The sequence below is a fragment of the Capra hircus genome, chromosome 6, assembly GCF_001704415.2.
Source record: "Capra hircus breed San Clemente chromosome 6, ASM170441v1, whole genome shotgun sequence".
Lineage (NCBI taxonomy): Eukaryota > Metazoa > Chordata > Mammalia > Artiodactyla > Bovidae > Capra > Capra hircus.
The window spans coordinates 25,939,375-25,966,967 of NC_030813.1; the positions used below are offsets into that span (position 1 = coordinate 25,939,375).

General features: G+C 40.8%; 1 protein-coding gene and 1 pseudogene across 1 annotated transcript in view; both read left to right on the plus strand.

The window, feature by feature from the left end:
* LOC102180123 lies at positions 3,939–4,631 on the plus strand (annotated as a pseudogene).
* The window catches only part of LOC102176872 (alcohol dehydrogenase 4), a 39,719-nt gene continuing 18,478 nt past the window's right edge, over positions 6,353–27,593 (plus strand). The window contains exons 1-4 of the mRNA XM_018049290.1: positions 6,353–6,486; positions 8,996–9,097; positions 10,054–10,195; positions 12,015–12,102. Of these exons, the coding sequence (XP_017904779.1) occupies positions 6,469–6,486; positions 8,996–9,097; positions 10,054–10,195; positions 12,015–12,102 (350 nt within the window). The 5' untranslated portion in view covers positions 6,353–6,468. The remainder of the gene's footprint in view (positions 6,487–8,995; positions 9,098–10,053; positions 10,196–12,014; positions 12,103–27,593) is intronic.

A 27,593-nucleotide genomic window follows, 5' to 3' on the forward strand; every position in this document is an offset into this window, starting at 1 on the left:
CACACAGCACTCTGTACCTCAAAAAGTTCATCTAATATCTGTTAAACCACTGAACAATTTCAAATTAGTTGATCATTATTTAATATTTTATATGTGTAAGGCACTGCAGGGACACAAGATGAGTAAGTCATTGTGCTAAGGAGGAAGGTCAAAGAAAGAACTCAGTGTTTCAGATTATAAGGCAGAATAAGATAGATGATGTAAAAAACATACCAATTACTCTGGATGTTCAAAAGAAAGGAAAGAATGGAAGGATCAGAAGAGGCTTCATTTGGAAAATGATTTCTAAGATAAGCCTTGAAGGAAAAGTAATAATTTCACCTACAGAAGTGGAGGTACAAGAAACAAAATTAACAAAGTCAGGTAAAAGGACAATATTAAGAGATAGTCAGGTGACAGCTGAATTTTTCAGCTTTGTTGAAAACTAATGCATTAGCAACAAAAGTGTAGCTCCATACATATTAGTAGATTAAAAATCCTTGAGTTACAGGATAGCAAATTCATACCTAATTTGATAGATCTATTATGCAACCATTTAGATTTTTGAATAGGAAATTAAATGATTTTAATGTCCCTTTGGAAATCTATTCTGAAGAAGTAAGAGACCAGGAGGTCAATGAAGAAGTTGTGAGAGAAATACCACTTAAGAAATAGTGAGGAATATTATTTCACACCTGCTAGGATGGCTACAATGAAAGAGAAAAAAACAATAGCAAGTGTTGATGGAGAGTAGAGAAACTGGAAGCCTCATACATTGCTAGTGGAAAAGTTAATGGCGCAACCATGACAAAACCTTTGGCAGTTGCTCAAAAGTTACACACAGTTAACTTAGCAATTTCATTCTTAGCTATATACTCAAAAGAATTGAAAAGATATGTTTCCGACATGAAAAAACTTGTACATGAATATTTTAGCAGAATATTTATTTATAACAGCCAATAAGTGAAAAAGTATATTCATCAGCTGAAAAAATATAAATAAATAGTGGTATATCCATACAATAAAATATTACTTGTCAATAAAAAACAAGGACATACTGAGGACATACATGTTACAATATGAATGAAACTTGAAAACATTATGATAAGTGAAAATGCAAAAGGCCATACACTGTAAGATTCCATTTAAATAAAGTTTCCAGGACAGGCAAATTTACAAAGACAGAAAGTGGATTAGCGGTTGCCATAAGGATAGGCAAAGGGATAAATAAACTACTAAGTATGGGGTTTCTTTTCAGGGTGATGAAAAAATTCTGGAATTAGTATTCACGATGGCTGCATAATATTGTGAATATATTTAACAATCACTAAACTGCATACTTTAAAATGGTCAAATGGTGAGTTTTATGCTAAATTTATCCCATTTTTTAAAAACAAAGAAGAAATACTGAAGAAATAAACTACAATGGTAGTCATGTGACTAGAAGGACAAATGAGGGAAATGTTAAGAAATTGCAGTCTACTTTTTTTTTTTTAATGTTTAGGCTTTCTTTGTTAAAAGTCAGGAGTTGATATTAAGCACAGCCAATAATTTTGAAATTAATAAGTTAACAGGAAAGCTGCCATGAAGCACAACATGAATTTCATAATTTGAACTCTACTGAGATATAGAAGCATTATTTTTTTACAGACATTTTCAACTACACAGTCAGTTTAATAATGAAAGGCAAGCTTATATCCCATCTGTCATGCACATTCCGTTACAGTGTATGATATTGGTGATTTCTGAAAAAATTAGTTGTTGGATTAGCAGCAAATTTTTTACTAATTAATTTTTATTGAAGTATAGTTGTTTCACAATGTTAGTTTCTGCTGTACAGCAAAGTGAATCAGATATACATGTATACATATGGGAAATAGATGAGGAAACAGTGGAAACAGTGGCTTATTTTATTTCTAGGGGCTCCAAAATCACTGCAGATGGTGATTGCAGCCATGAAATTAAAAGATGCTTACTCCTTGGAAGGAAAGTTTTGACCAACATAGACAGCATATTAAAAAACAGAGACATTACGTTGCTAACAAAGGCTATGGTTTTTCCAGGAGTCATATATGGATGTGAGAGTTGGACTATAAAGAAAGCTGAGTGCCAAAGAACTGATGGTTTGAACTGTGGTGTTGGAGAAGACTCTTTTCTTGGACTGCAAGGAGATCCAACCAGTCCATCTTAAAGGAAATCAGTCCTGGATGTTCATTGGTAGGACTGATGCTAAAGCTTAAACTCCAATACTTCCACCACCTGATATGAAGAGCTAACTCATTGGAAAAGACCCTGATGCTGGGAAAGATTGAAGGTGGGAGGAGAAGGGGATGACAGAGGTTGAGATGGTTGGATGGCATCACCAACTCAATGGATATGAGTTTGGGTAAACTCCAGGAGTTGGTGATGGACAGGGAGGCCTGGCATGCTGCAGTCCATGGGTCACAAACAGTCAGACATGACTGAGGAACTAAACTCAACTAATATCAGAGATTTTAACTTGTAAAAAAAAAAAAGCTAAAATCAGAGAAACATAATTAGATATAGGAAATAGAGAAAACATGCATTGAAAAGCAAGAGCTAGTTTGTGTAGAAACACAATAAATTCAGTTTGAACCATGGATTCCAAATATGTTGTCTGGGTATTTATACTGAGATTAATGAATTACTATTAAAATAATGTATATACTAATTCAGCGGGTGAGAGATTATACTTTTAAACACATATAACATTGGAAATTTTGAGAACTACCAGTCCGCAAATCAACTATTAGAAAAGGTAAAGCCATCCTCATGGAAAGAATCTACAATATTAATTTTAGAATTGGAAGACACCTTCACATTCAAAATCCCAGGGTTCTACCATTTCAATATCTCTTATCATGTTTCCACTCAAAACACTTCTTCGCAGGTTTTTCATGAAAGCATATAAAAGACAGTCCCCATCTTCAAAGAAGTTCATCAAAGTGCAGCACAAAAAGAAAGGCAGAAAGAAGGTAAATACCTAACATTCAGAAAATATGTTGAAGCATATTGGGTTTCCAAGGTAAATACTCAATTTACCCAGAATTTATTAAGTACCTCATATCTTTCAGGACTCTGAAGTACTCTCTGAAGGGTGTAAAATGTAAGTAAATACAAGCATTATAGTTAAGGACACTGGAGGCTGGAGACGGAGTAGTTTTGCTTCATGTAGCTATCTATGTGTGAGCAATAAGGGGATGGAAACACAATGAATGCTGTAGGGATTCAAAGAGGGAAAAGATCATCCTGAATTTCTAGCTCTGAATTTCTAGCTTCTTGTCTAGCAAGATAAGTATCAGAAAAGGAACCTTAAGAATATGTTCTTAAGGTCCTGAACAAGTTCAGGGCTTCCCTGGTGGTCCAGAGATTAAGAATCCACCTACGAATGCAGGGGACACTGGTTCAATGATTCTTGGTCTGGAAAGGGATCATGCCCCACTTGCCCCACATGCTGCAGGGCAACTAAGGGTGTGTGCCACAACTACTGAGCTCAGGTGCCCTAGAGCACATGCTTCACAGGAGAAGTCACCGCAATGAGAAGCGCACAACCGCAACTAAAGCATAGCTCCCCAACTCCACCACAACTAGAGAAAGCTGGCACACAGCAAGGAAGACCCAGTGCAAGCAAAAATAAATAAATCTTTTAAAACAAGAATATGTTAGTTTAGGAGGCAGAACTGGCAGCAGTAGGTTGGTTCTAATCAGGGGAACCAGTTTAGATAAAATCATGGAGGCAGGAAGTCAGGCACACAGTACATTGGAGGAAGGCTGGAAGATAAGTTTTGAAACACAGCCTGGGTTGTAGATAAATAGTCTTGAATGCCAGAATGAGAATTCATTAGGGATTAGAGAGTTCTTGATGGTGTTAGACCAAGAGAATGATATAATAAAAATTGTGGGAAAAATACTCATCTAGGGTTGGGTTGTGGGCTCTGAGCGGCCCCTGCCCAATGGCAGCAGTAGTTCTAGGGGGAGACACCGTGGGTCCTGAATGTATCTTCCCCAATCAGACTGAGGAACTGGGGCCACATCGGGGTCCCATGGAAGGCACTGGGGATTGGAGCAGTGAGGAACCAGAGGAAGAACAAGAGGAAAGAGGGGCAGGACCAGCTGGCTACTCCTACCAGCCTCTGAACCAAGATCCTGAGTCAGAGGAGGTGGAACTGGCACCAATGGGGGATGGAGAAGATGTAGTTGCTGATATTCAAGATCAGACCGAGGCCCTGGGGCTTCATTTGCCAGACCCACCACTAGAAAGTGAGGACGAAGATAAGCAGGGAGCTACAGCATTGAACAACCACAGCTCTATTCCCATGGACCCAGAACATGTAGAGCTGGTGAAAAGGACGATGGCTGGCATAAGCCTGCCTGCGCCAGGGGTTCCTGCCTGGGCTCATGAGATATCAGATGCCCAGTGGGAAGATGTGGTACAGAAGGCCCTCCAAGCCTGGCAGGCCACCCCTGCCTGGAAGTGACCACCGTGAGAGCTGCCATAACTCCCTACATTCCAGGCCAGAACCAGCACAGGACTGAACACATCCTGGTTGTCATATCCATCTCCATCCTCCCCAGCTCCCCTCCACATCAAGGCAAATCAGACTTCTTCTCAGAGACCCACTTTATTCAGTTCTGTAGATATGGGGATGTCAGCCCAAGCCCAACCCACCTTAGCATGTGTCACTCTGTGGAGAATAAAGAACCCTATGTACACAGCTGAAAAAAAAAAAAAAAAAAGAGAGAGACAGAATACCCAACTAACAACATTTTGAAACACAGACTGGCAGAGGGAGCTCTGCAGAGGAAAATCAGTTTTTTTAAAAAGGCTATTGTGATGACATAAGCAATAAGTAAGATTACTCTTATGTAGCTTATCTACATGTGATAACAAAAACAGAAAGAAGGAAATGAAAGGCACACGAGAGGTAAAATACACAAAGCTTGTAAATAATGCAGAAAGCAAGGTCAAGCGGGGTTTCAGAAGAATGGAGATGCTAGTGCCAAAACAGGCAAGCTAGAGAAAGGAGCCTGGAGTCAAGAAAGAAGATGAAATTATTCTGTGAACACTATTAAAATAGAAACATCTTAAAAAACAGAAACATCTAGGAACAAACAGAAACTCCTGGAAAAAGTTTGGATTAAAGAGAAAGAAGTCATAAAAATAAAATAAGAAATGCTAGAAAAATCAAACACTAGAAAGAAATTTTTAAATGTCACTTTTTAAAAAATGAGGCCACTGACAATTTTCCAAATTATATGGGGTGGGAGGTGGGAGAGGGGTTCAAGATTGGGAACTCTTGTACACCCATGGCTGATTCATGTCAATGTATGGCAAAACCAATACAGTATTGTAAAGCAGAATAAAGTAAACATAAAAATAAAAAAAAAGAAAAGAAAAATAGAGAGAGACAGAAACCAGACAAGTAGAAAAGTGAAAACATGAGTAGTGAGAAAGTAGAAATGAAGAGTATAAATCATACTTTTAAACATTGTAATAGAAAAACTTAGTCAATAATAAAATATTTGTTAAAGTTTTAACTAATATAAAGATATTTAACTAATATAAAGATAGTTCTACTATCTCTCTGGAGAAAATAGTAGAATACTATGGCTTTTTACCAACAGGATGAAAAGTATTTCAATATTTTAACAGTTGGCTTCGCCTTAATAGGGTATGTTGGTTGCATAAAAGCCCTGAACTTTCCCTAAGGAAACTCAAGCACAAACACAACAAGAATACATGAAAGGAATTTTTAAGCAATCCTGATTCACTATAAAACACAAAATTGATGAAAAAAGTTGTGGTCAGTACATATAATGGAATACTCTACAATAATTAAAATAAAGTATAGCTACAGGCAATGTGGCTAAATCTCACAAAAATAGGTGAGAGGGAAAAAAGCCATGAAAGAACACATGCCCTATGACTCTATCCATATAACTTCTAATCTGTAAAACTAAACTATATTGTATAGAGAAGCATAAATCATAAAAGAAATGCAAGGAAATTATTACTAGGATTGTGAAAGAGAAGGGTGGATATAGAAGGGATTCTGAGGAACTGGAGATGTTTTTTAATTTTATAATTATTTGATAACTTATCTAATAGGTTTAATGACCTTTATAATTAACTGTTGACTTAACCAATAAGTTTAATGACCTTTTCTATGTTATCTTATATTTTGCAATAAAGGAAAAAAAAAAACAAGTAAACAAAAATCTCCCAATAACATTTGGAAGAAATGAGGGTTTGCAGCTGAAACAAGATAGCACAAATGATGACGTGAAGAGATGGGCAAAGTTTCAGATTACAGCAAACAAAAAAGGAGAGAAAATGATTGGAGAACACAAGAGCTAAAATGGTATTTATTCAAAGTCAATTCATTACAGGATATAGAGCACCCTGGATAGAAGTAGAAGAGCTTCTTAAATCAGAGAGAAACTTCCAAGGCAAATTTCCCAAAGAAAATGGGCACCAAGGGAAAAGTAAGCAAATATACCATTTCTTTGATCAATTCTTTGGGGATTTTGTGTTTGTGCATGTCTCTTTGTACATCTGCTAAAAGAAGTTTCCTTGGGTATTGCTCTCAGAAAGCAGCAATTTAAAGCTGATCAAAAGCTAAGTCCCAGGGAATTCCCTGGAGGTCCAGTGGTTAGGACTCTGAGCTTCTACTGCAGGGGCACGGGTTCGATTCCTGGTCAAGGAACTAAGATTCTGCATGCCACATGGCCAGCCAGAAAAAGAAGCTAAGTCCCCATCAAGAGATGTATGGATAAAGAAGATGTGGTATATATACACACACACACACAATGAACGTTCAGTTCAGTTCTGTCACTCAGTCGTGTCCGACTATTTGTGACCCCGTGGACCGCTGCATGCCAGGCTTCCCTGTCCATCACCAACTCCCAGAGCTTACTCAAACTCATGTCCATCGAGTCGGTGATGCCATCCAACCATCTCAACCTCTGTCATCCCCTTCTCTTCCCACCTTCAATCTTTCCCAGCATCAGGGTCTTTTCCAATGAGTCAGTTCTGCACATCAGGTGGCCAAAGTATTGGAGTTTCAGCTTCAGCATCATTCCTTCCAATGATTTTAAAACTGAACATTCAGAAAACTAAGATCATGGCATCCGACCCCATCATTTCATGCAAATAGATGGGGAAACAATGGAAACAGTGAGAGATTTTACTTTCTTAGGCTCCAAAATTACTGCAGAAGGTGACTGCAGCCAAGAAATTAAAAGATGCTTGCTCCTTGGAAGAAAAGCTATCACCAATCTAGACAGAATATTTTAAAAGCAGAGACCAATTATACTTCAAAACCAAATAGAAAAAGAGGTCGGGTTTGTGGTTACCAGAAGCAGGGTGGGGGTGAGGGGCGTGGGGGTTGAGGGGGGGATGGAGAGGAAGAATTGCATGAAGTTAGTCAAAAGGTACAAACTTCCAAACCTCCAGTTATAAGACAAGTATGTAGTAGAGATATAATGTACAACATGCTAAATCTAATCAACACTGCTGTATGTTATACTTAAAAGCTGTTAAGGTAAATCCTAAGAGTTATCACAGGAAAAATTTTATTTCTTCCTTTAATTTTATGTCATATGAGATGATGGAAGTTCACTAACCCCACTGTAGTAATCATTTCATCATGTATGTATGTCAGATCATTATCCTATATACCCCTTGAACTTACACAGGGCTGTATATCAATCATATTTTAACAAATCTGAAGAAAAAAAATAAAGATGATCAAAAGGATATGAGTGACCTCCATGCTAGGAATTTATTCTAGAAAATAATTGAATTTGCCAAAATGCTTACTTCAAGGGTGTTCAATCAAATACTATTTATAGTGGCCCAAAAAGAGAGATTTCAGTACCTGTGCCATAATCATAAAATTTGTATTTGTTAACATTTTAGAAAAGAATATGGAAAATATTCATTGTATATTAATAAGTAGAAAAGAGATTAAAAATATTACATGCAATTTTGTCCCAAGTGAAAAAGCTCAAAGGATCTACCTCAAAATCATAAAGTAGAAGACAAAATTACAGATGGGTTTTGTGGGGTTTTTTCTTATTTGCATTTCTATGTTTCACTTATAATAAGGCTAATGATATTTAAAATACAATTTAAATTGCATAACAAGTATCAAAAATACTTGTTCATGGGAACAAAGACTAGGAATATCATACCAAAAGTAAACATAGTAGCATTAGAATGAAGTATAGGTTTATTTCTTTCTACTTTCCTTCAATATTACCTATATTTAAAATTAAAAATAAAACTTTAAGGGGCTAAAATTATAGATTATGGAATCTTTAATGCTTCATTTCTTTTCATATATTTGTATCCAGATTTCAAAGGGACAAATCTTTAATGTACATTCCACTGATAAATTTAATAATTATGTAAGCCTCATTTCTTAAACTTTTTTGTGCATATGAATCACATGGGGATCTTGTTCAAAAGCAGGTTTTGATTCAGTGGATTTTGGACAGGGCTTATAGCTCTGGCAAGTTCCCAGGTGATGTTGCTGGTGTCAAGGAGGTTCACATTTTGAGTAGCAAAGTTGTAAAACACATCCGCTCTAGCAATAAGGATTCGGGTAATACAGAGCTGATAAATCAATCGCTCAATCATAAAATACTTATTGGTCATCTACTCTCTCCAAATCCTATAAATTTATCCTCTGTTCTGGAGAGGCAGAAAACTCAAGGCCTTACATTAAGGTAAATTTTAATACACCTGTTCTTTTCAAAAATTAAAAGTGCAATGACTATAATGTAGACTTTGACTTCCTATTGTCAAGTAAGGTCCCTTGTCTTTATAATAACTATGTATAACATCCAGCCACAAACCCCAAATCTCTCTTTCATGAAATAATGGTATCAACATGTTCTTTCACTTTTTTCCACGATATTTTTCTTTCTCTTTCTTCCTCCCTTTTGTCCTTTCCCCCTGCCCCTTTCCTCCTTTCTCCCTTTTTCTCAGATTATTATATGCAAAGCAGCTATCGCCTGGGAAGCAAACAAGCCCCTCAGCATTGAAGAGGTTGAAGTAGCTCCCCCCAAGGATCATGAAGTTCGAATTCAGGTAAGTATGGACTTTCCCAGGGCAGGATAAACAAGACACCAAATGCTGACTTGGCTTTGGTCAGGTCAAACCTATGTGGTTTGACTGAGAGTCTCAGAAGTTTCCCACTGAGGGGGATTACGTTTTTAGGTTCACATCAAAAACAGGTATTTATTCCCAGGAAGGATAAATTATAAGAATCAGACACAGGAATTTACATTAGATTAGAATTAGGTAGGTTTTCTTTTTGTTTTCCAGTTGCCAGTTATTGACAGATGTTTTAAAAGGAAGATTGAGAGTTTGGTTCAAAATAAGAAAAGATCTGAAGTGCTAAGGGTCTTGGGTGCTCACAGGAGGGAACAGAAGCGAGAGGGCAGGAAAGAAGAGACAGTATTGAGCAGAGAGGCATCATAGATGACAAGGTGGGTCAATTTCTCTATTTTCCCTACAGTTGACCTGGCTTATATTTTTCCTCAGGATCACCCAGTAAGAGTTTTTGCCTGAGAATGAATGAGATATCCTCATGAACAGAATCTTGAAGAATAATGCAGGGATACTTTCTAATTAATTAAGATAATCCTTTATTTGATATAGCCCTTTTAACTATAAAAGTTTATTACCTCAATTATATTTCATTTAGTGTCAATAAAATCTGAACAAGCCCTGGAAGACTGTGTTCCCTGCACTCCCTCTAATAGATTTTATTACCTTTGATTTCTCCTGTCCTAGAGACAGTGACTGCCAATTCTCTGTGTGATTTTTCAGGGACAGTGAAAGGAAGAAAACAAAGATGCATTAAGAGGAAAGAATATATCCTAATATATTTTTAACTGTTCCTTTTATTTTTCAAAATGCAGTTCTTTTATTGACCTCAATGAGTGTTGTTAAGTTTCAAGGTGTCATTGGCCTAAAATCATCCTAACCACCCTAATGATATAATTACAGAAACAGGACTCAAGTCTGTGATTGCTTTGCAGATAATTGCCACTGCCCTGTGCCATTCTGATGCCCATATCCTCCATCCTCAATTTGAGGGGGGGTTTTTTCCAGTGATTCTTGGCCATGAGGCTGCAGGAGTTGTGGAAAGTGTTGGGCCAGGAGTGACCAACTTCAAACCAGGTATTTTAATTTCTGGTTCCAATTAAACAGAAACATCAGGGTATTTCAGGGATAATTTCTGCTACAGTCTTGCCTTTGCATGCTATAATCGATCTCTACTTACATAAGGGGACCATCTTTTCCAAAGCAAAACTAAGACACACAATCTATCACAATCTAGCAATGAGGCAGAATATCTGCAGTCAGAACTGTCTAATGAAATCTGGAGAACACAGTCACTTTATTTACATCCAGCACTGAGAAGTTGTCCTACAAAGCAAAGCTACAAAGTGAGCTTACACTGAAGCCTCCATGGGGGCACAGATGACAATTTACAGCAAACTTCTCTAAATAAAACAGAACTATTTTAATATATAAAGACTGAAGACCCTTAGGTAGCTTAAGTGGGAAATATTATGCATATGTCCATGTTAGCTGAAACGTGTTCTTGGGAACTTGTAAGATAAATATATATAAAGCATGCCAATAGCCGAAATTATTTACTTTACATGTTGTAACAGATCCACCAAATACTGGAATATGAGCTAGGCAATTGTCACTTATCTAGGATGAACCATATCCTTCTTTCCTCCTTTAATGAAGATGTTCCAAATTGAGAGGTATATTAGTATCTTTCTGTTAGGTAGTTAGAATAGGAAACAGGAGTCCAGAATGGAGGTGGCTAAAAGACAAGGAAAGGGACAAGCCCGCGAAAATAGAAAACGGAAAGTCCAAGGACCACAGTGAGGACCTCAGGTAGAACAAACAGCACTCCTGGCTAGCCCAATTTACATACAGCAGGCCCAGGGGGAGGAAAAGACATATGAAAAGAGGAGCCAAAGGGCCAGGGGTCTCTCTCTCTCTCCCGCGCACTGGGGTACTCTTCTCTTCGCGTCTTTGGGTCGGCATGCCCTCATGCCTAGAGGATGGATTTTCCTCCTATTTTCGAAATAAAATAGAACTGTAACACTGATTTGTCTAAGAGCTATAACACGGTCTGTCCAAGACCCGAGAGCTATGACACGCCAAGGGCTTTAATGTCTCATCACATTTCTATTCCAAACAAGATTATAGAAGCAAATCGCTCTTCAAAATTTGGAATCTACAAAGAAGTCCAGCCAATTAAGGCACAGCTCTGCCACTTACTGGCTGTGTAACCTTAGTTAGCTAAGTCACTTTTCTGTGACTCAATTTAGATTTCCATTTTCTAAAATGGGGATAAAATAGTACCCATCTCAAAGAGTTGTTCTGAGAATTAAAGAGATAATATATGCAAACAGTTAGAATGGTGACTGACACATACTAAAGGTTGAACAAATGTCAGTTATCATTATTGGACTTTAGTCATCAGAGGCTAGAAGTCTTTGTTAAATTCAAATTGAATAAAAAGTAGAAAAATGTAGAATTTGAGTGAACTATGGTGAAACATGGAGATGATATATAATTTACTCTCCATATCAAGCCTATTGCCCACATCTCCTATAATTGAGGTGTTTACAAATGTAATAAATAATAGGCATGATATAGTAAATATTAGTCATGATGCAGAGTGTTGCAAGGACAACAGAGTGTCAGACAGGATTCTGCACCTGATGGTATCAATACAGATGTGTTGCTTGACTGTCCAGCCCAGAAAAAAAGAGGAAAAAAAAAGATAACATATGCAGTACTTGGGAGAATCAGCAGTCTTGTAGGTTAACAAAGTATTGTAGCTACCTATACTTCCTGCCGAATATAAGATATATACGATAAAGAATAGTGTTTTCCACCAATTCACCTGGTGAAAACTATTTATAAGTAACAACCACGCATCATCCAACACATGGCCTTTTTTTTCTAGGTGACAAAGTAATTCCACTCTACGCACCTCAATGTGGAAAATGCAAGTTCTGTCTGAGTCCACGCACAAATTTTTGTGGAAAACTCAAGTAAGCTCTATAAGCTATTAGTAAGATAGCTGGTACAAATATTTTGAGCAGTATATTGGCATACCTAAATGGAGTTGAAAATGTTCACATTCTGTACCCACCAATTCTTGGTGTGTATAAGAAGCCATTGCAAAATCACACAAAAGGACATGTACTAGTGTGATCACTGCCACATTGTAATAACAAGAAATTGAAAATAGGGCAAATGTCTATCAATAGGAGAACATATTAACAATCATTGTGTAGTAACACAATGGAATTACCATATAAAAGTGAGAATGGCTAAACTTGCTCTGAATGTTTCAACCCAGAATAATCTCACACATATAATGGTAAGGGAAAGAAGTGAGTTTATGACATATATTTAGCCATATACAATAACAATACCATATACTGTATTGTTTATGGTTTATCTGAATATAGTAAAGAAAATGATAAGTGCCAAATTGAGAATAATAGCTACTCAGGGTTGTTGCTGAGCCATGAAAGACTGGGATTCTTGGCCTCCAGAGAAGAGGAATTCAGTCTGGGGCCAGTGACAAGGCTTGATTACTCAGAGCTTTTGTGTAATAAAGTTTTATTAAAGTTTAAAAGAGAGAAAGCGTCTGACATAGATATCAGAAGAGGGCAGACAGAGTGCCTCCCCCACCACCGCCCACTAGTCTTTAGTGGGATATTATATAGTTTCTAGCAGGCTGCTAATCAGAGAAAGGAAATGTCTCAAAACTCAGAGTGGTACCAGGCCTCTCACCCACAACAAGCATTTTGAGATAACATTGGCACAAGTGAGTCATCCCGGGCCATAAAACTATTGCCATGAATCTTGAAGAAAGGCAGGTTTCCAAGCAAATATATGGTTTCATTAACATAGATTAGGAGAACAATTGTATGAGTAAAATATATTGGGTTCTGAATTAGGTGGAAGCTACTTGAAGACAGACTCTAGGGTAAATACATAGTTCATTAACGTAGCTTAAGAGAAATATTTTCATAAGAAAAATGCATTGGTTTGCTCAAGGTTTGAGAAAAGTTAGGTTCAGGTGGAGCCTGGTGTTGTCATGTCAACACAGAATTTTAAGAGAAACCTCCTTTTAAGTTTGTATAGAGAAAGGGGGAAAAAATCTGACACTTGTAGTTGTTTCCTTCTGCCACTTAAGAGAGAGATTAAAAATCTGACACTTGCAGCCCGTTACCTCCGTTTGGAGACCCCTGGCCTTCTTGCCTTTTACGCTCTCATTCCCGCCTTTTCTTTTAGGAGAATTATGTTGCCTAGGGAAAGGGGAGTCATTCTCATTCTGTAACTGCTTCCAAGCTGGTAAGGGGCATTGTCCCTAAATTGGTGAGGCAGCCTATTCTCCTAACCTTCATATTGAGGGTCTCTGATCCAGGGGCCCCAAGTAGTAGTTGGAGGAAGCTGCGTCAGTCAACAGGAGTTTGAGCAACCATTTGTAACTTAAAAACCTCCATGCAACTAGAAAGAAATCCAGCTACAGCAGTTACACTGCTGTTTTGCAGGGAGCAAACAGCAAAAACAGAACCATAAGCAAAAAGTCACATTATGTCCATAGTTAAAGTACAAAGTGTTGCACCTGTTGATTTTAGGATTGTTAGATGTCAACAGATTAATGAGGCATCACATGATTGTTGTTATCGAAGGTAGTCACAGATTTGGAGAAAGTCCTTTCCCTGAAGTGGAAGGACTCCCACCACGGGAAGCCATCCACTGATGAAGAGGGGGCACTCCACTGACCCAGTAGTTACATAGATTGTGGAATGCAGTGTGGGAGTGAGCCCAGGACAGGAAGGCATAATCTCGAGGATCAAACAGCAGACTCAGGAATTTTGGAGTCAGCAGAAACACACTCACATAAATTATCAGGCCCATCTGAAAAGTACGAAGTAAGAGCATAGAAAGTAAAGGCATAAAATGACATCACTTAGTTCTGGTCAGGGTGCTACTTCTTAACTCAAGTGTGGTGCACCCACGAATCAATTCCTGGCACTTTGACAGCTGTGGGAGTAGAAAGAATAACCTGGTAAGGGCCTTCCCAGAGGGGCTTGAGGGATTGGCCCCCAGATCCCAATGCTTTTGTCAGGACCTCTGTTCTTGGCTCAAACAGAAGCTCTTTTACTCAGAGGCTGGGTCAGGAGTTACCTCCCAGAGTTCCTTTAATGCCTGTTGAAAAGCTGAGAGCTGAGTTACATAATTGGTTAATTCCAAGGCTTTAGGAAAACTTTTCCATTGAGCATTTTCAGGAATTACTGATCGTCCATCCTCAGACTGTAACCATTCTTTATCAGTAAACTTTGCTCCTCTTTTCTCATATCTTTCTAATTCTTCCTCAGTGTATTGTGGTTTTCCTTATCCACAGGACCTGTCCAGATCAAAGTCCTCTGCAGTGAAGGGGTTTCCTTAAGTGCCACCTTTCTGACTTGACAGCCAGCTGATTACCCTTGGCTCCTTTACTCCTGTCCCTGCTGTGCCCTTTGCAATGCATAACAGCTACTTCTTTAGGACAATATATAGCAGTTAAAAGTCTCTCAATCTCTCTGAAATGTTTTTAATAGGTTCTCCTGTTGCTATTTTAAATGGTCTTTCTTTCCAATTTGCAGCATGAGCATGAAAAGTCAAATAAGCCTACTTAGAATCAGTGTAGATATTTACTCACTGCCCATTGCTTAACTCAAGAGCCAGAATCACAATCTCCACTAGCTGAGCACTTGTTCCCTGGGAGAGATTTTGCTTCTAAAACCTGTTTAGCCGTTACCATGGCATAACCTGCTTTATGCTTCCCATCCCGAACAAAAGAACTGCCATCTATAAATATTTCCATGTCAGGACTGTCTAATGGGGTATCCATCAGATCTTCCCAAGCTGCATAAAGTTAGAAATTGGGAACAATCATGATCAGGTGTCTCATTTTCCTTTTCAGGAAGGAAAGTGGCAGGATTTAAGTTTCCACAAACTTTAAGATTAGTTATTTGTCCTTCTAACAACAATGACTGATATTTAAGAAGCCAACTGTCTGTCATCCAAATATTAACCTTAGAGTTTAAGAATACACTCCTGTAGGCTGCTGGTGAGGCCTTCGGGGTTGTGTCAAAAATCCCAAGGCCATACCTTTTCTTTCAGTGACAAACAAGTTAATTTCTGACCCTGCGGGCAAGCTCAAAGCTAGAGCTTGCAGGAGAGCAGTCTGAAGAGCCTTAAAAGCCTTTGAGTATATGGAGACCAAAGCAGTTTGTCAGTTTGGGCTTGTTGAGTTTCAGTTATAAGCTTATACAAAGGCCAGGCAAGTTCCCCATAACTGGGAATCCAAATGCAGCAGTACCCTATGATTCCAAAAAATCCTCTCAATTGTCTTAAAGTCATAGGTAGAGGATGATTTAATATAGGTTTAACTCAGAAAGCAAACTTCAAATAAATGACTGAAAAATATTTGACTCGTTCAGGAATTTCAGACAATAGAGTATAAGGATTAGGCACCATGGGGTGTAAAGGAACTACAGCCTCATTTATTGTTTGTAAATCTTGAACTAGTCTCCATTTATCATTTGACTTCTTTATACCCAGAATAGGAATGTTGCATGGATTGTTACAGGGAATTAATAGCCCCAGCTCCTTTAAATTCTCAATAATGGGTTTTAACTCTCCCTTAACCTCAGGTTTCAGTGGATACTGCTTTTTATGTGAAAATAAGTGTGGGTATTCGAGCTTGACAACTACAGGAATAGCGTTTTGTGCTTGACCCCCAGACTTTCCATCAGCCAACACTCTCGGATTTACATTTTGTCCAATTAAAGGGAGAGAAAGGTAGGGCTCCATATTCACAAAAACAGGCATGGACCTTACTCACTATATCCCTCCCGAAAATGGATAATGGAGACTCTAGTATGATCAGAAACTCGTATGAAAATAGCAGAGTTTGAAACTCGTATGAAAATGCATACTGAAATAATAACATTTGGCTCATCCAGACAGTCCCATTACAGAAGCAGATCTGGGAGAAAGTGGGCCAGGGGCTTCAGTAAGCACAGAGTAAGTTGCCCCAGTGTCCAAAAGGAAATCGACGGATTGGCACCCCTACAGTTATTAATACTCAGAGTTCCTCAGATGTAAATTAGGACGGGAGCTTGTGTGGGGACCCCTGGGCACCTTCAATCCTGATTGTCTTGGGAGTCTGACCCCTGAAACCTATGCCTCTGAGGGCAGTCTCTCCTCCAGTGTGGTCCCTTGCAGACCGGACATGGAGCCAGGGGCGACTTAGATGCCTGAGGGCAATCCTGTTTGAGGTGCCCCTCCTTTCCACAGGAATAGCAAGCCTATCCCTTTTCACCTGGGTCCCTCTGGGAATTTTTCTCGGGCTGTTTAAGAATGGTTCAGACAGCCATTACAAGGTCTTCCGCCTGTTCTTTTGTCATTCTCTGCCTTTCTTTTCCTCATATTCCCTGCCAGAATAGACTGTCTGAGCCTGTGGCAACAGATTATCTAAAGACTGATCTGGCCAATATGCCTGTTTTAATAGCTTACAGCAGATATCTGGAGCCGATTGAGGGAAAAATCTATCTTTTAAGTTCACTCTTCCCTCTTCATTTTCGGGATCAGTCTCGGTGAATCTGCAAAGGGCTTCCCTCAGTCTATCTAGGAATTCACCAGGAGCTTCCTTCTCTTCCTGTTCTGTTTTCTGTTTGCCAGTTTGGCATAGTTTAAAGACTTATTTTAAAGTCACGTGTTTGCCTGAGTCCTTCAAAAACACATCTAACAAAATGACTCTGATCCCATCTTTCTTTAGCTGTGTTACAGTCCCAATCTCATTCTATAGTTGGGACCTCCTGATTCTTAGTGGGGAGGGTGGCTATCTTGTCCTCTATCTTCCCTACTGATTCGTTACCAAGCCATTCATCTCCATAAGCAACCGCTTTCCCCAAAACTTGAGTTTTTGAGGAAGGAGTTAGTGTTTGTCCCAAGACATACATCACACTCTGCCAAGTAAGGTCATAAAGCAGAGTAACACCCTTAAAAGCGCTAATATATTTTTCTAGGTGCTCTAAACAGTCTCCTAGATCCTCCTTGATTCTTTGTATTTCTTGATAAGAAAAGGGCTTATTAACTCTCATAGACTGATTATTTCTCCCAGTGGGTGCTTCATGAAGATGCAACAGCTTGTGTGGCTATTCCTCAGCCCCTCTGGCTGCTCTGCGCATATGATCCCAGGGATAGACTGGAGAAACCTACTTTTCTTTATCTCTTTGTCTCCTGTCTTCCATCTCATCCTGTATGTTACCCTTAGCTTTTGCTGTTGATAGAGCCCACATTGTATTGGAGAAGGAAATGGCAACCCACTCCAGTGTTCTTGCCTGAGGAATCCCAAGGACGGGGGAGCCTGGTTGGCTGCTGTCTATGGGGTTGCACAGAGTCAAACATGACTAAAGTGACTTAGCAGCAGCAGCAGGTCCCACATTGTAAGACGAGTACAGAGAAAAAGAGAGCAAGCAGGGCAGTCAGGCAAGAAAAAGGAAATTGATCTTCCCTGGGAGGGAAGATCCACCACAACTGGGTGGGCTCCTCTCACAAGCCCACCTCCAGTGGTCCCCTCCCTTGGACCTTGCCAAGAAACTGAGATGACCTCCAGGATGGGACTCTCCACTTGCCTTGCTGGAGTGACATCCATATACCAGCCCACATTTCATCCATCAGTTATGAGAGTGAGAGAAATCCCATTCCCTCAGACTCTCTCTCTCTCCTCTATTCCAATTCCTAGCACTAGGCATGAGGATCCCCACAGTCCTCGGGCCCTGGGCCTCGTGCCTCATCTGATTTTGAAATAGGGGACTCCCATTACAAAGCAGACAATTATTACTCCCTGAGAGTGTCCTGAGAATGGGGATGCCTATTCTCTCAGACCTATCTCCTCGCTCTTACCCTTGTCTAACCTCCCTATTCAGCCACAATGGGAAATTCTCAATCCTAGCCGTCAAAATCTACTCCTCTAAGATGCCTAATAGAGTTTTGCCAAGAAAATGCACTGGTCATAGCAAATACCCTCTTCCAACAACACAAGAGAAGATTCTACACATGGACATAACCAGATGGTCAACACCGGAATCAGATTGATTCTGTTCTTTGCAGCCAAAGATGGAGAAGCTCTATAAAGTCAGCAAAAATAAGACCGGGAGCTGACTGTGGCTCAGATCATGAACTCCTTATTACCAAATTCAGACTTAAATTAAAGAAAGTAGAGAAAACCGCTAGACCATTTAGGTATGACCTAAATCAAATGCCTTATGATTACATAGTGGAAGTGAGAAATAGATTTAAGGGCCTAGATCTGATAGATAGAGTGCCTGATGAACAAGGGAAAGAGGTTCGTGACATTGTACAGGAGACAGGGATCAAGACCATCCCCATGGAAAAGAAATGCCAAAAAAGCAAAATGGTTGTCTGGGGAGGCCTTACAAAAAGCTGTGAAAAGAAGAGAGGTGAAAAGCAAAGGAGAAAAGGAAAGATATAAGCATCTGAATGCAGAGTTCCAAAGAACAGGAAGAAGAGATAAGAAAGCCTTCTTCAGAGATCAATGCAAAGAAATAGAGGAAAAGAACAGAATGGGAAAGACTAGAGATCTCTTCAAGAAAATTAGAGATACCAATGGAACGTTTCATGCAAAGATGGGCTTGATAAAGGACAGAAGTGGTATGGACCTAACAGAAGCAGAAGATATTAAGAAGCGGTGGCACAAATGCACGGAAGAACTGTACAAAAAAGATCTTCACGACCCAGATAATCATGATGATGTGATCACTAATCTAGAGTCAGACATCTTGGAATGTGAAGTCAAGTGGGCCTTAGAAAGCATCACTATGAACAAAGCCAGTGGAGGTGATGGAATTCCAGTGGAGCTGTTTCAAATCCTGAAAGATGATGCTGTGAAAGTGCTGCACTCAATATGCCAGCAAATTTGGAAAACTCAGCAATGGCCACAGGACAGGAAAAGGTCCGTTTTCATTCCCATCCCAAAGAAAGGCAATGCCAAAGAATGCTCAAACTACCACACATTTGCACTCATCTCACATGCTAGTAAAGTAATGCTCAAAACTCTCCAAGCCAGTCTTCAGCAATACGTGAACCATGAACTCCCTGATGTTCAAGCTGGTTTTAGAAAAGACAGAGGAACCAGAGATCAAATTGCCAACATCTGCTGGATCATGGAAAAAGCAAGAGAGTTCCCGAAAAACATCTATTTCTGATTTATTGACTATGCCAAAGCCTTTGACTGTGTGGATCACAATAAACTGTGGAAAACTCTGAAAGAGATTGGAATACCAGACCACCTGACTTGCCTTTTGAGAAAACTGTATGCAGATCAGGAAGCAACAGTTCGAACTGGACATGGAACAACAGACTGGTTTCAAATAGGAAAAGGAGTACGTCAAGGCTGTATATTGTCACCCTGCTTATTTAACTTATATGCAGAGTACATCAAGAGAAACGCTGGACTGGAAGAAACACAAGCTGGAATCAAGATTGCCGGGAGAAATCTCAATAACCTCAGATATGCAGATGACACCACCCTTATGGCAGAAAGTGAAGAGGAGCTAAAAAGCCTCTTGATGAAAGTGAAAGAGGAGAGTGAAAAAGTGGGCTTAAAGCTCAACATTCAGAAAACGAAGATCATGGCATCTGGTCCCATCACTTCATGGGAAATAGACGGGGAAACAGTGGAAACAGTGTCAGACTTTATTTTGGGGGGCTCCAAAATCACTGCAGATGGTGACTGCAGCCATGAAATTAAAAGACACTTACTCCTTGAAGAAAAGTTATGACCAACCTAGGTAGCATATTCAAAACCAGAAACATTACTTTGCCTACTAAGGTCTGTCTAGTCAAGGCTATGGTTTTTCCTGCGGTCATGTATGGATGTGAGAGATGGACTGTGAAGAAGGCTGAGCACTGAAGAATTGATGTTTTTGAACTGTGGTGTTGGAGAAGACTCTTGAGAGTCCCTTGGACTGCAAGGAGATCCAACTAGTCCATTCTGAAGGAGATCAGCCCTGGGATTTCTTTGGAAGGAATGATGCTAAAGCTGAAACTCCAGTACTTTGGCCACCTTATGTGAAGAGCTAACTCATTGGAAAAGTCCCTGATGCTGGGAGGGATTGGGGGCAGGAGGAAAAGGGGGCGACCGAGGATGAGATGGCCGGATGGCATCACGGACTCGATGGACGTGAGTCTGAGTGAACTCTGGGAGATGGTGATGGACAGGGAGGCCTGGCGTGCTGCGATTCATGGGGTCGCAAAGAGTCAGACTAGACTGAGCGACTGAACTGAACTGAAGATGCCTTCTCCAAAACCTAAAAGCCTTGGGCTTCCAAGGGGAGATAAGACCAAAAAGGCTTATTTACAATACTAACACTGGCTGGCACAATACACTTGATAACAGGCTCCAATGGCCAGAAAACAGAACTCTCAATTATAATACTCTATGGAACCTTGATCACTGAAGAAGGCTTTCTTATCTCTTCTTGCTATTCTTTGGAACTCTGCATTCAAATGCTATATCTTTCCTTTTCTCCTTTGCTTTTCACCTCTCTTCTTTTCTCAGCTATTTGTAAGGCCTCCCCAGACAGCCATTTTGCTTTTTTGCATTTCTTTTCCATGGGGATGGTCTTGATCCCTGTCTCCTGTACAATGTCACGAACCTCTTTCCCTAGTTCATCAGGCACTCTATCTATCAGATCTAGGCCCTTAAATCTATTTCTCACTTCCACTATGTAATCATAAGGGATTTGATTTAGGTCATACCTAAATGGTCTAGCGGTTTTCTCTACTTTCTTTAATTTAAGTCTGAATTTGGTAATAAGGAGTTCATGATCTGAGCCACAGTCAGCTCCCGGTCTTATTTTTGCTGACTTTATAGAGCTTCTCCATCTTTGGCTGCAAAGAACAGAATCAATCTGATTCCGGTGTTGACCATCTGGTGATGTTCATGTGTAGAATCTTCTCTTGTGTTGTTGGAAGAGGGTGTTTGCTATGACCAGTGCATTTTCTTGGCAAAACTCTATTAGTCTTTGCCCTGCTTCATTCCCCATTCCAAGGCCAAATTTGCTTGTTACTCCAGGTGTTTCTTGACTTCCTACTTTTGCATTCTAGTCCCCTATAATGAAAAGGACATCTTTTTTGGATGTTTGGTCTACAAGGTCTTCTAGGTCTTCATAGAACCGTTCACCTTCAGCTTCTTCAGCATTACTGGTTGGGGCATAGACTTGGATAACTGTGATATTGAATGGTTTGCCTTGGAAATGAACAGAGATCATTCTGTCATTTTTGAGATTGCATCCAGGTACTGCATTTCAGACTCTTTTGCTGACCATGATGACTACTCCATTTCTTCTGAGGGATTCTTGCCCACAGTAGTAGATATAATGGTCATGTGAGTTAAATTCACCCATTCCAGTCCATTTTAGCTCGCTGATTTCTAGAACGTCGACGTTCACTCTTGCCATCTCTTGTTTGACCACTTCCAATTTGCCTTGATTCATGGACCTGACATTCCAGGTTCCTATGCAATATTGCTCTTTACAGCATTAGACTTTGTTTCTATCACCAGTCACATCCACAGCTGGGTATTGTTTTTGCTTTGGCTCCATCCCTTCATTCTTTCTGGAGTTATTCCTCTACTGATCTCCAGTAGCATATTGGGCACCTACTGACCTGGGGAGTTCCTCATCCAGTATCCTACTATTTTGCTTTCTCATACTGTTCATGGGGTTCTCAAGGCAAGAATACTGAAGTGGTTTGCCATTCCCTTCTCCAGTGGACCACCTCTCCACCATGACCCGCCTGTCTTGGGTTGCCCTGCACGCATGGCTTGGTTTCATTGAGTTACACAAGGCTGTGGACCTAGTGTGATTAGATTGACTAGTTTTCTGTGAGTATGGTTTCAGTGTGTCTGCCTTCTGATGCCCTCTTGCAACACCTACCATCTTACTTGGGTTTCTCTTACCTTGCATGGGGTATCTCTTCACAGCTGCTCCAGCAAAGCACATCCGCTGCTCCTTACCTTGGACGAAGGATATCTCCTCACCACTACCCTTCCTGACCTTCAAAGTGGAAGAGCTCCTCTATGGACCTAACAGAAGAAGAAGATATTAAGAAGAGGTGGCAAGAATACACAGAAGAACTATACAAAAAAGATCTTCACGACCTGGATAATCATAATGGCGTGATCACTCATTTAGAGCCAGACAACGTGGAATGTGAAGTCAAGTGGGCCTTAGAAAGCATCACTACGAACAAAGCTAGTGGAGGTGATGGAATTCCAGTGGGGCTATTTCAAATCCTGAAAGACGATACTGTGAAAGTGCTGCACTCAATATGCCAGCAAATTTGGAAAACTCAGCAGTGGCCACAGGACTGGAAAAGGTCAGTTTTCTTTCCAATCCCAAAGAAAGGCAATGCCAAAGAATGCTCAAACTACCACACAATTGCACTCATCTCACCTGCTAGTAAAGTAATGCTCAAAATTCTCCAAGCCAGGCTTCAGCAATACGTGAACTGTGAACTCCCTGATGTTCAAGCTGATGTTTTAGGAAAGACAGAGGAACCAGAGATCAAATTGCCAACCTCCGCTGGCTCATGGAAAAAGCAAGAGAGTTCCCGAAAAACATCTATTTCTGATTTATTGACTATGCCAAAGCCTTTGACTGTGTGGATCACAATTAACTGTGGAAAATTCTGAAAGAGATGGGAATACCAGACCACCTGACCTGCCTCTTGAGAAATCTGTATGCAGGTCAGGAAGCAACAGTTAGAACTGGACATGGAATAACAGACTGGTTCCAAATAGGAAAAGGAGTACGTCAAGGCTGTATATTGTCATCCTGCTTATTTAACTTATATGCAGAGTACATCATGAGAAATGCTGGACTGGAAGAAACACAAGCTGGAATCAAGATTGCTGGGAGAATATCAATAACCTCAGATATACAGAGGTATACCACCCTTATGGCAGAAAGTGAAGAGGAACTAAAAAGCCTCTTGATGAGAGTGAAAGAGGAGAGTGAAAAAGTTGACTTAAAGCTCAACATTCAGAAAACGAAGATCATGGCATCCGGTCCCATCACTTCATGGCAAATAGACAGGGAAACAGTGGAAGCAGTGGCAGACTCTTTTTCGGGGGGCTCCAAAATCACTGCAGATGGTGACTGCAGCCATAAAATTAAAAGACGCTTACTCCTTGGAAGAAAAGTTATGACCAACCTAGACAGCATATTCAAAACCAGAGACATTACTTTGCCGACTAAGGTCCGTCTAGTCAAGGCTATGGTTTTTCCTGTGGTCATTTATGGATGTGAGAGTTGGACTGTGAAAAAGGCTGAGCACCGAAGTATTGATGCTTTTGAACTGTGGTGTTGGAGAAGACTCTTGAGAGTCCCTTGGACTGCAAGGAGATCCAACCAGTCCATTCTGAGGGAGATCAGCCCTGGGATTTCTTTGGAAGGAATGATGCTAAAGCTGAAACTCCAGTACTTTGGCCACCTCATGCGAAGAGTTGACTCATTGGAAAAGACTCTGATGCTGGCATGGATTGGGGGCAGGAGGAGAAGGGGATGACAGAGGATGAGGTGGCTGGATGACATCACTGATTCAATGAACGTGAGTCTGAGAGAACTCCAGGAGTTGGTGATGGACAGGGAGGCCTGGCGTCCTGCAATTCATGGGGTCACAAAGAGTTGGACACGACTGAGCCACTGAACTGATGGGACCTTGATACCATCTGCCGCCACAATGGCAAGTGGTTAGAAATCCCTTATGTTCAGGCTTTCTTTCTCCGCTCTCAACCCTTTCTCTGTGAATCCTGTTCTACTTCTCAAATACTTTTAGCCTTCTCTGGGCCACATCCTCCTAATACAATGTCTCTCAATTCCTGTTCAGACTTTTCTTCTTCTTCCTTGACCCTTCCAACCACAGACTACCCCTTATCACTCCCAATCCCCTTGCAGTTGCTCCAGATCCAGTTCCACAGCCTCCACCTTACATCCCCTCTTCTCTCCCTCTTTCTGAAGGCAGCTCCCAACTCCCCTCCCCAGGCTTTGCCTGTAATAAGCTCTGAGTTCTCAGCCCCACCCTCTACCCTGAGGGTCCCAAGGCTTTACCCAGACCTCCCTAGATTTCCTCCCCATAGCCAGTCCTGAACAACTTTAAAATGGGAAACTTCACTGCAGGACCCCACTCCTTCCCCTGCTCCAGTCCTCCCTTCAGGGGAAGTAGCTGGAGCAGAAGGCATTGTTAGGGTTCATGTCCCATTCTCTCTCACGATCTATCTCAGACTGAAAAGCATCTTGGCTCCTTCTCCTCATACCTGGATAATTATCTAAAAGAATTCAAGTGTCTTACCCAGTCTTATGACTTAACCTGGCATGATATTTACATCACTTTCCTCCACTCTTCTCCCAGAAGAGAAAGAATGAGTATGGCAAGCCTTTCAGGTGCATGCTGATGAGATACATATGACAGATGACCCGAAGCCCATAGGGGCGACAGCTGTCACCCAAGAAGATCCCAACTGGGATTATCAGGCAGGGAGACCTGGATGAGTACCCCATAATCACATGGTTGCTTGTCTCACTGTGGGCCTTCAAAAGGCAGGGCATTAAAAAAAAAAAAAAAAAAAAGGCAGGGCATAAAGCCGTCAACTTTGATAAGCTCCAGGAAATAACTCAAGGGCTAGATGAAAACCCAGTACAATTTCTAGCCAGGTTAACAGAACCACTACAAAAATATACAAAATTAGACCCCACTTCAGCAGAGGGCACCATTGTCCTTAACACCAATTTTATCTCCCAGTTGTCCCCAGATATCCGAAAGAAACTAAAAAAGGCAGAAGGCCCTCAAACCCCTCAACAAGACCTTTTAAATTTAGCCTTTAAGAGTTTCAATAACCGGGAAGAATAGTCAAAGCTAGAGAAGGCCCAGAGAGATCAGGCGAAATGCCACCTTTTAGCCCTTGCCCTACGTGGCTCCAAGCCACCATCAACCAACAAAGAAAGGAAGCCACCTGGACCCTGCTTCAAATGCGGCAAAGAAGGCCACTGGACCCTCTCGTGCCTAAAGCCAAGGCCCCCTCCAGGTTCATGTCCCAGCTGTGGCATAACAGGACATTGGAAGGTCAACTGCCCAAGTCCACCTCCAGGGATCCGGACATTCCCCTCCTGGTTCCGAGCAGGAGTCCTCCGACCAGCTCTGCCCAGCTTCCACAGACTTGCCACTGAAGACTGAAGGTGCCCAGGGCCCCAGGCCCCGACTCTCATTACCTCTATGGAGCCCAGGGTAACTCTTACAGTGGCAAGACCGCTTACAAGCCTTCACCAACTGAACTATCCATGAGCTACTTCTAACTCACTCAGATTATCAAACACTTTGACCCCACACAAATCCCCTTGACCCACATTCCAACCTTTTCTTATCTAACCCCTACAATGTTTTATCTTACCCCCATGATGCCCCTGTCCTGAGGGAAGCAGTTACAGAAGATTGACCTTTGGCCCTTATCCGAAATCAAAAAGGCTGGAATGATAGGGCCCACATGGGGTCTCATTGATAAGATGGCTCATTATGTCGACCTTGCAAATGAAGAATAAAATCACAGTGATCTGTGAGACTGACCAAATTGCCCAAATGGCATCCTGTTATCTCACTGGCACTTATCTTCTCAAAGCTGCAAGACCACCAGATTCCAGACCTCTGGCTATGTGACCATCTCTTCACAGAATTTTTCACTGGTATAAGAAGGACTCTGTCAGAAAGAGAGAACACTGGTTCTCCTTAAGAGCCAGTCACTCTCTCTTTTCCCTCTAATAAATTTCCTTTTACTTGCCTGACTGCCCAGCTCACTCTTTTTCCCTCTGCACTCACCTTACAGCTGTCTGAGCTTCTCTTACTTCAACTGTCTGAATTTCTTTGAAACCAGCATAGTCTGAGGTCATAACAAGCCAGGGGTTGTTTGGACCTCTACTTGGGCAGTTTGAATCTCAGTTTGGGTTTCTACTGAGGCAACCCTTCTGGGCGGGGACGGGGGGGAGCTGACTTTCAGTTTGGAGCCCTGGGTACAGGGGCAAATTAGGAGGACAGGAGGGAGCTGAAGGTTTCATACCCAAATCTACACCCTTAGGACATAAGTCTGGCATGTCTTGCAGAGAAAAAGGTCAACACATATGCTACTTCTACCCATTCCCCTTGTTTTCTACAGAACTGGTCTAATTGTAAAATAGTATTATAATTAAGAGACCCTCCAACTGGCCACCGTTTGCCTTCCTCCAATGGATACCGTGGCCATGCAGTACCACATAGGAAGATCAGGCATACCGTCTTTAAGCTCTAAGGATCAAATCTACCCCAGTTTTTCAGGATACAGTTCAAAGGAGTGAGGCTGGAATTGTTAGCTCCCATCTGTAAGAGAGGAAAAAGTGACCAGTGCCATCTTTCTACCGGAGGCGTCCCTCCCTGCTCTAGATGGGGATGTAGACAGACTTTCCACCGAAGCTTTCCTTCCCTGGTCTGACTTAGCCTGTCCCTTACTGACGCAGGCACCATACTCATACCTCCCGGTTCTACCACCGAGGCGGGGTGGAGATGCATCAGGGATATACCTGATGGCATCCCAGACTGATTTTCAGTTCCTTACCTGCCTGTTACCCTCTCACTTCTACAGAGGATGAGAGAGAAATGCAATGTGTCACAGTAATTTATTCCAAGGCCACACGGATTGGAGCTAGATTTTGAACCTAGGCAGTCTGGATCCGGAGTCAAAAATCTTAATTGCCTTATTTTTTACTTAGACTATAGAAACGAAATATTTATCTTTAATGCTAACTGAAACTAGTTATTTCAGAAGCTAAAATTTTACTACTCATATCTATGCATGCATGCGTGCTCAGTGGCTACAGCCATGTTGGACTCTTTGCGACTCAATGCACCATAGCCCTCCAGGCTCTTCTGCCCATACTGTGCCTCAATTTACTCATCTATAAAAAGGAGACAATAATAATACCTACTTCACAGGGTTGTTGCAGATATTCAAAAAATGAATAGACCCTTTTGCAAACCTCTAATGAAATAACAGATTTTGACAATGACCATCAGTTCTTTCCAGGATCACAAAGAGATGAGCTATTACATGCCTCCAGGAGAAAATAAACTACACTGTTTTAGCAATATTCCTACAAAAACATAAAATTCGAATCAGATCAAACATTTAAATCAAAAATACTAGTTTAGGGGAAATACAGTGATGGAGAAATATGTTAAACCAGATTACAGGAACATAATCAGAAAAATCTAGATTGAAGAAAATTCTGTAGGACAAATAACTATTTATTCAACAAAAAAACTGCAGGGGAACAAACAAGGGATAGGGTGAGAACCTATAAATCAAGAGACATTAGAGACATACCAACCAAATGAAATCTGTAGAATTAAAAGCATCTTTTAGAGA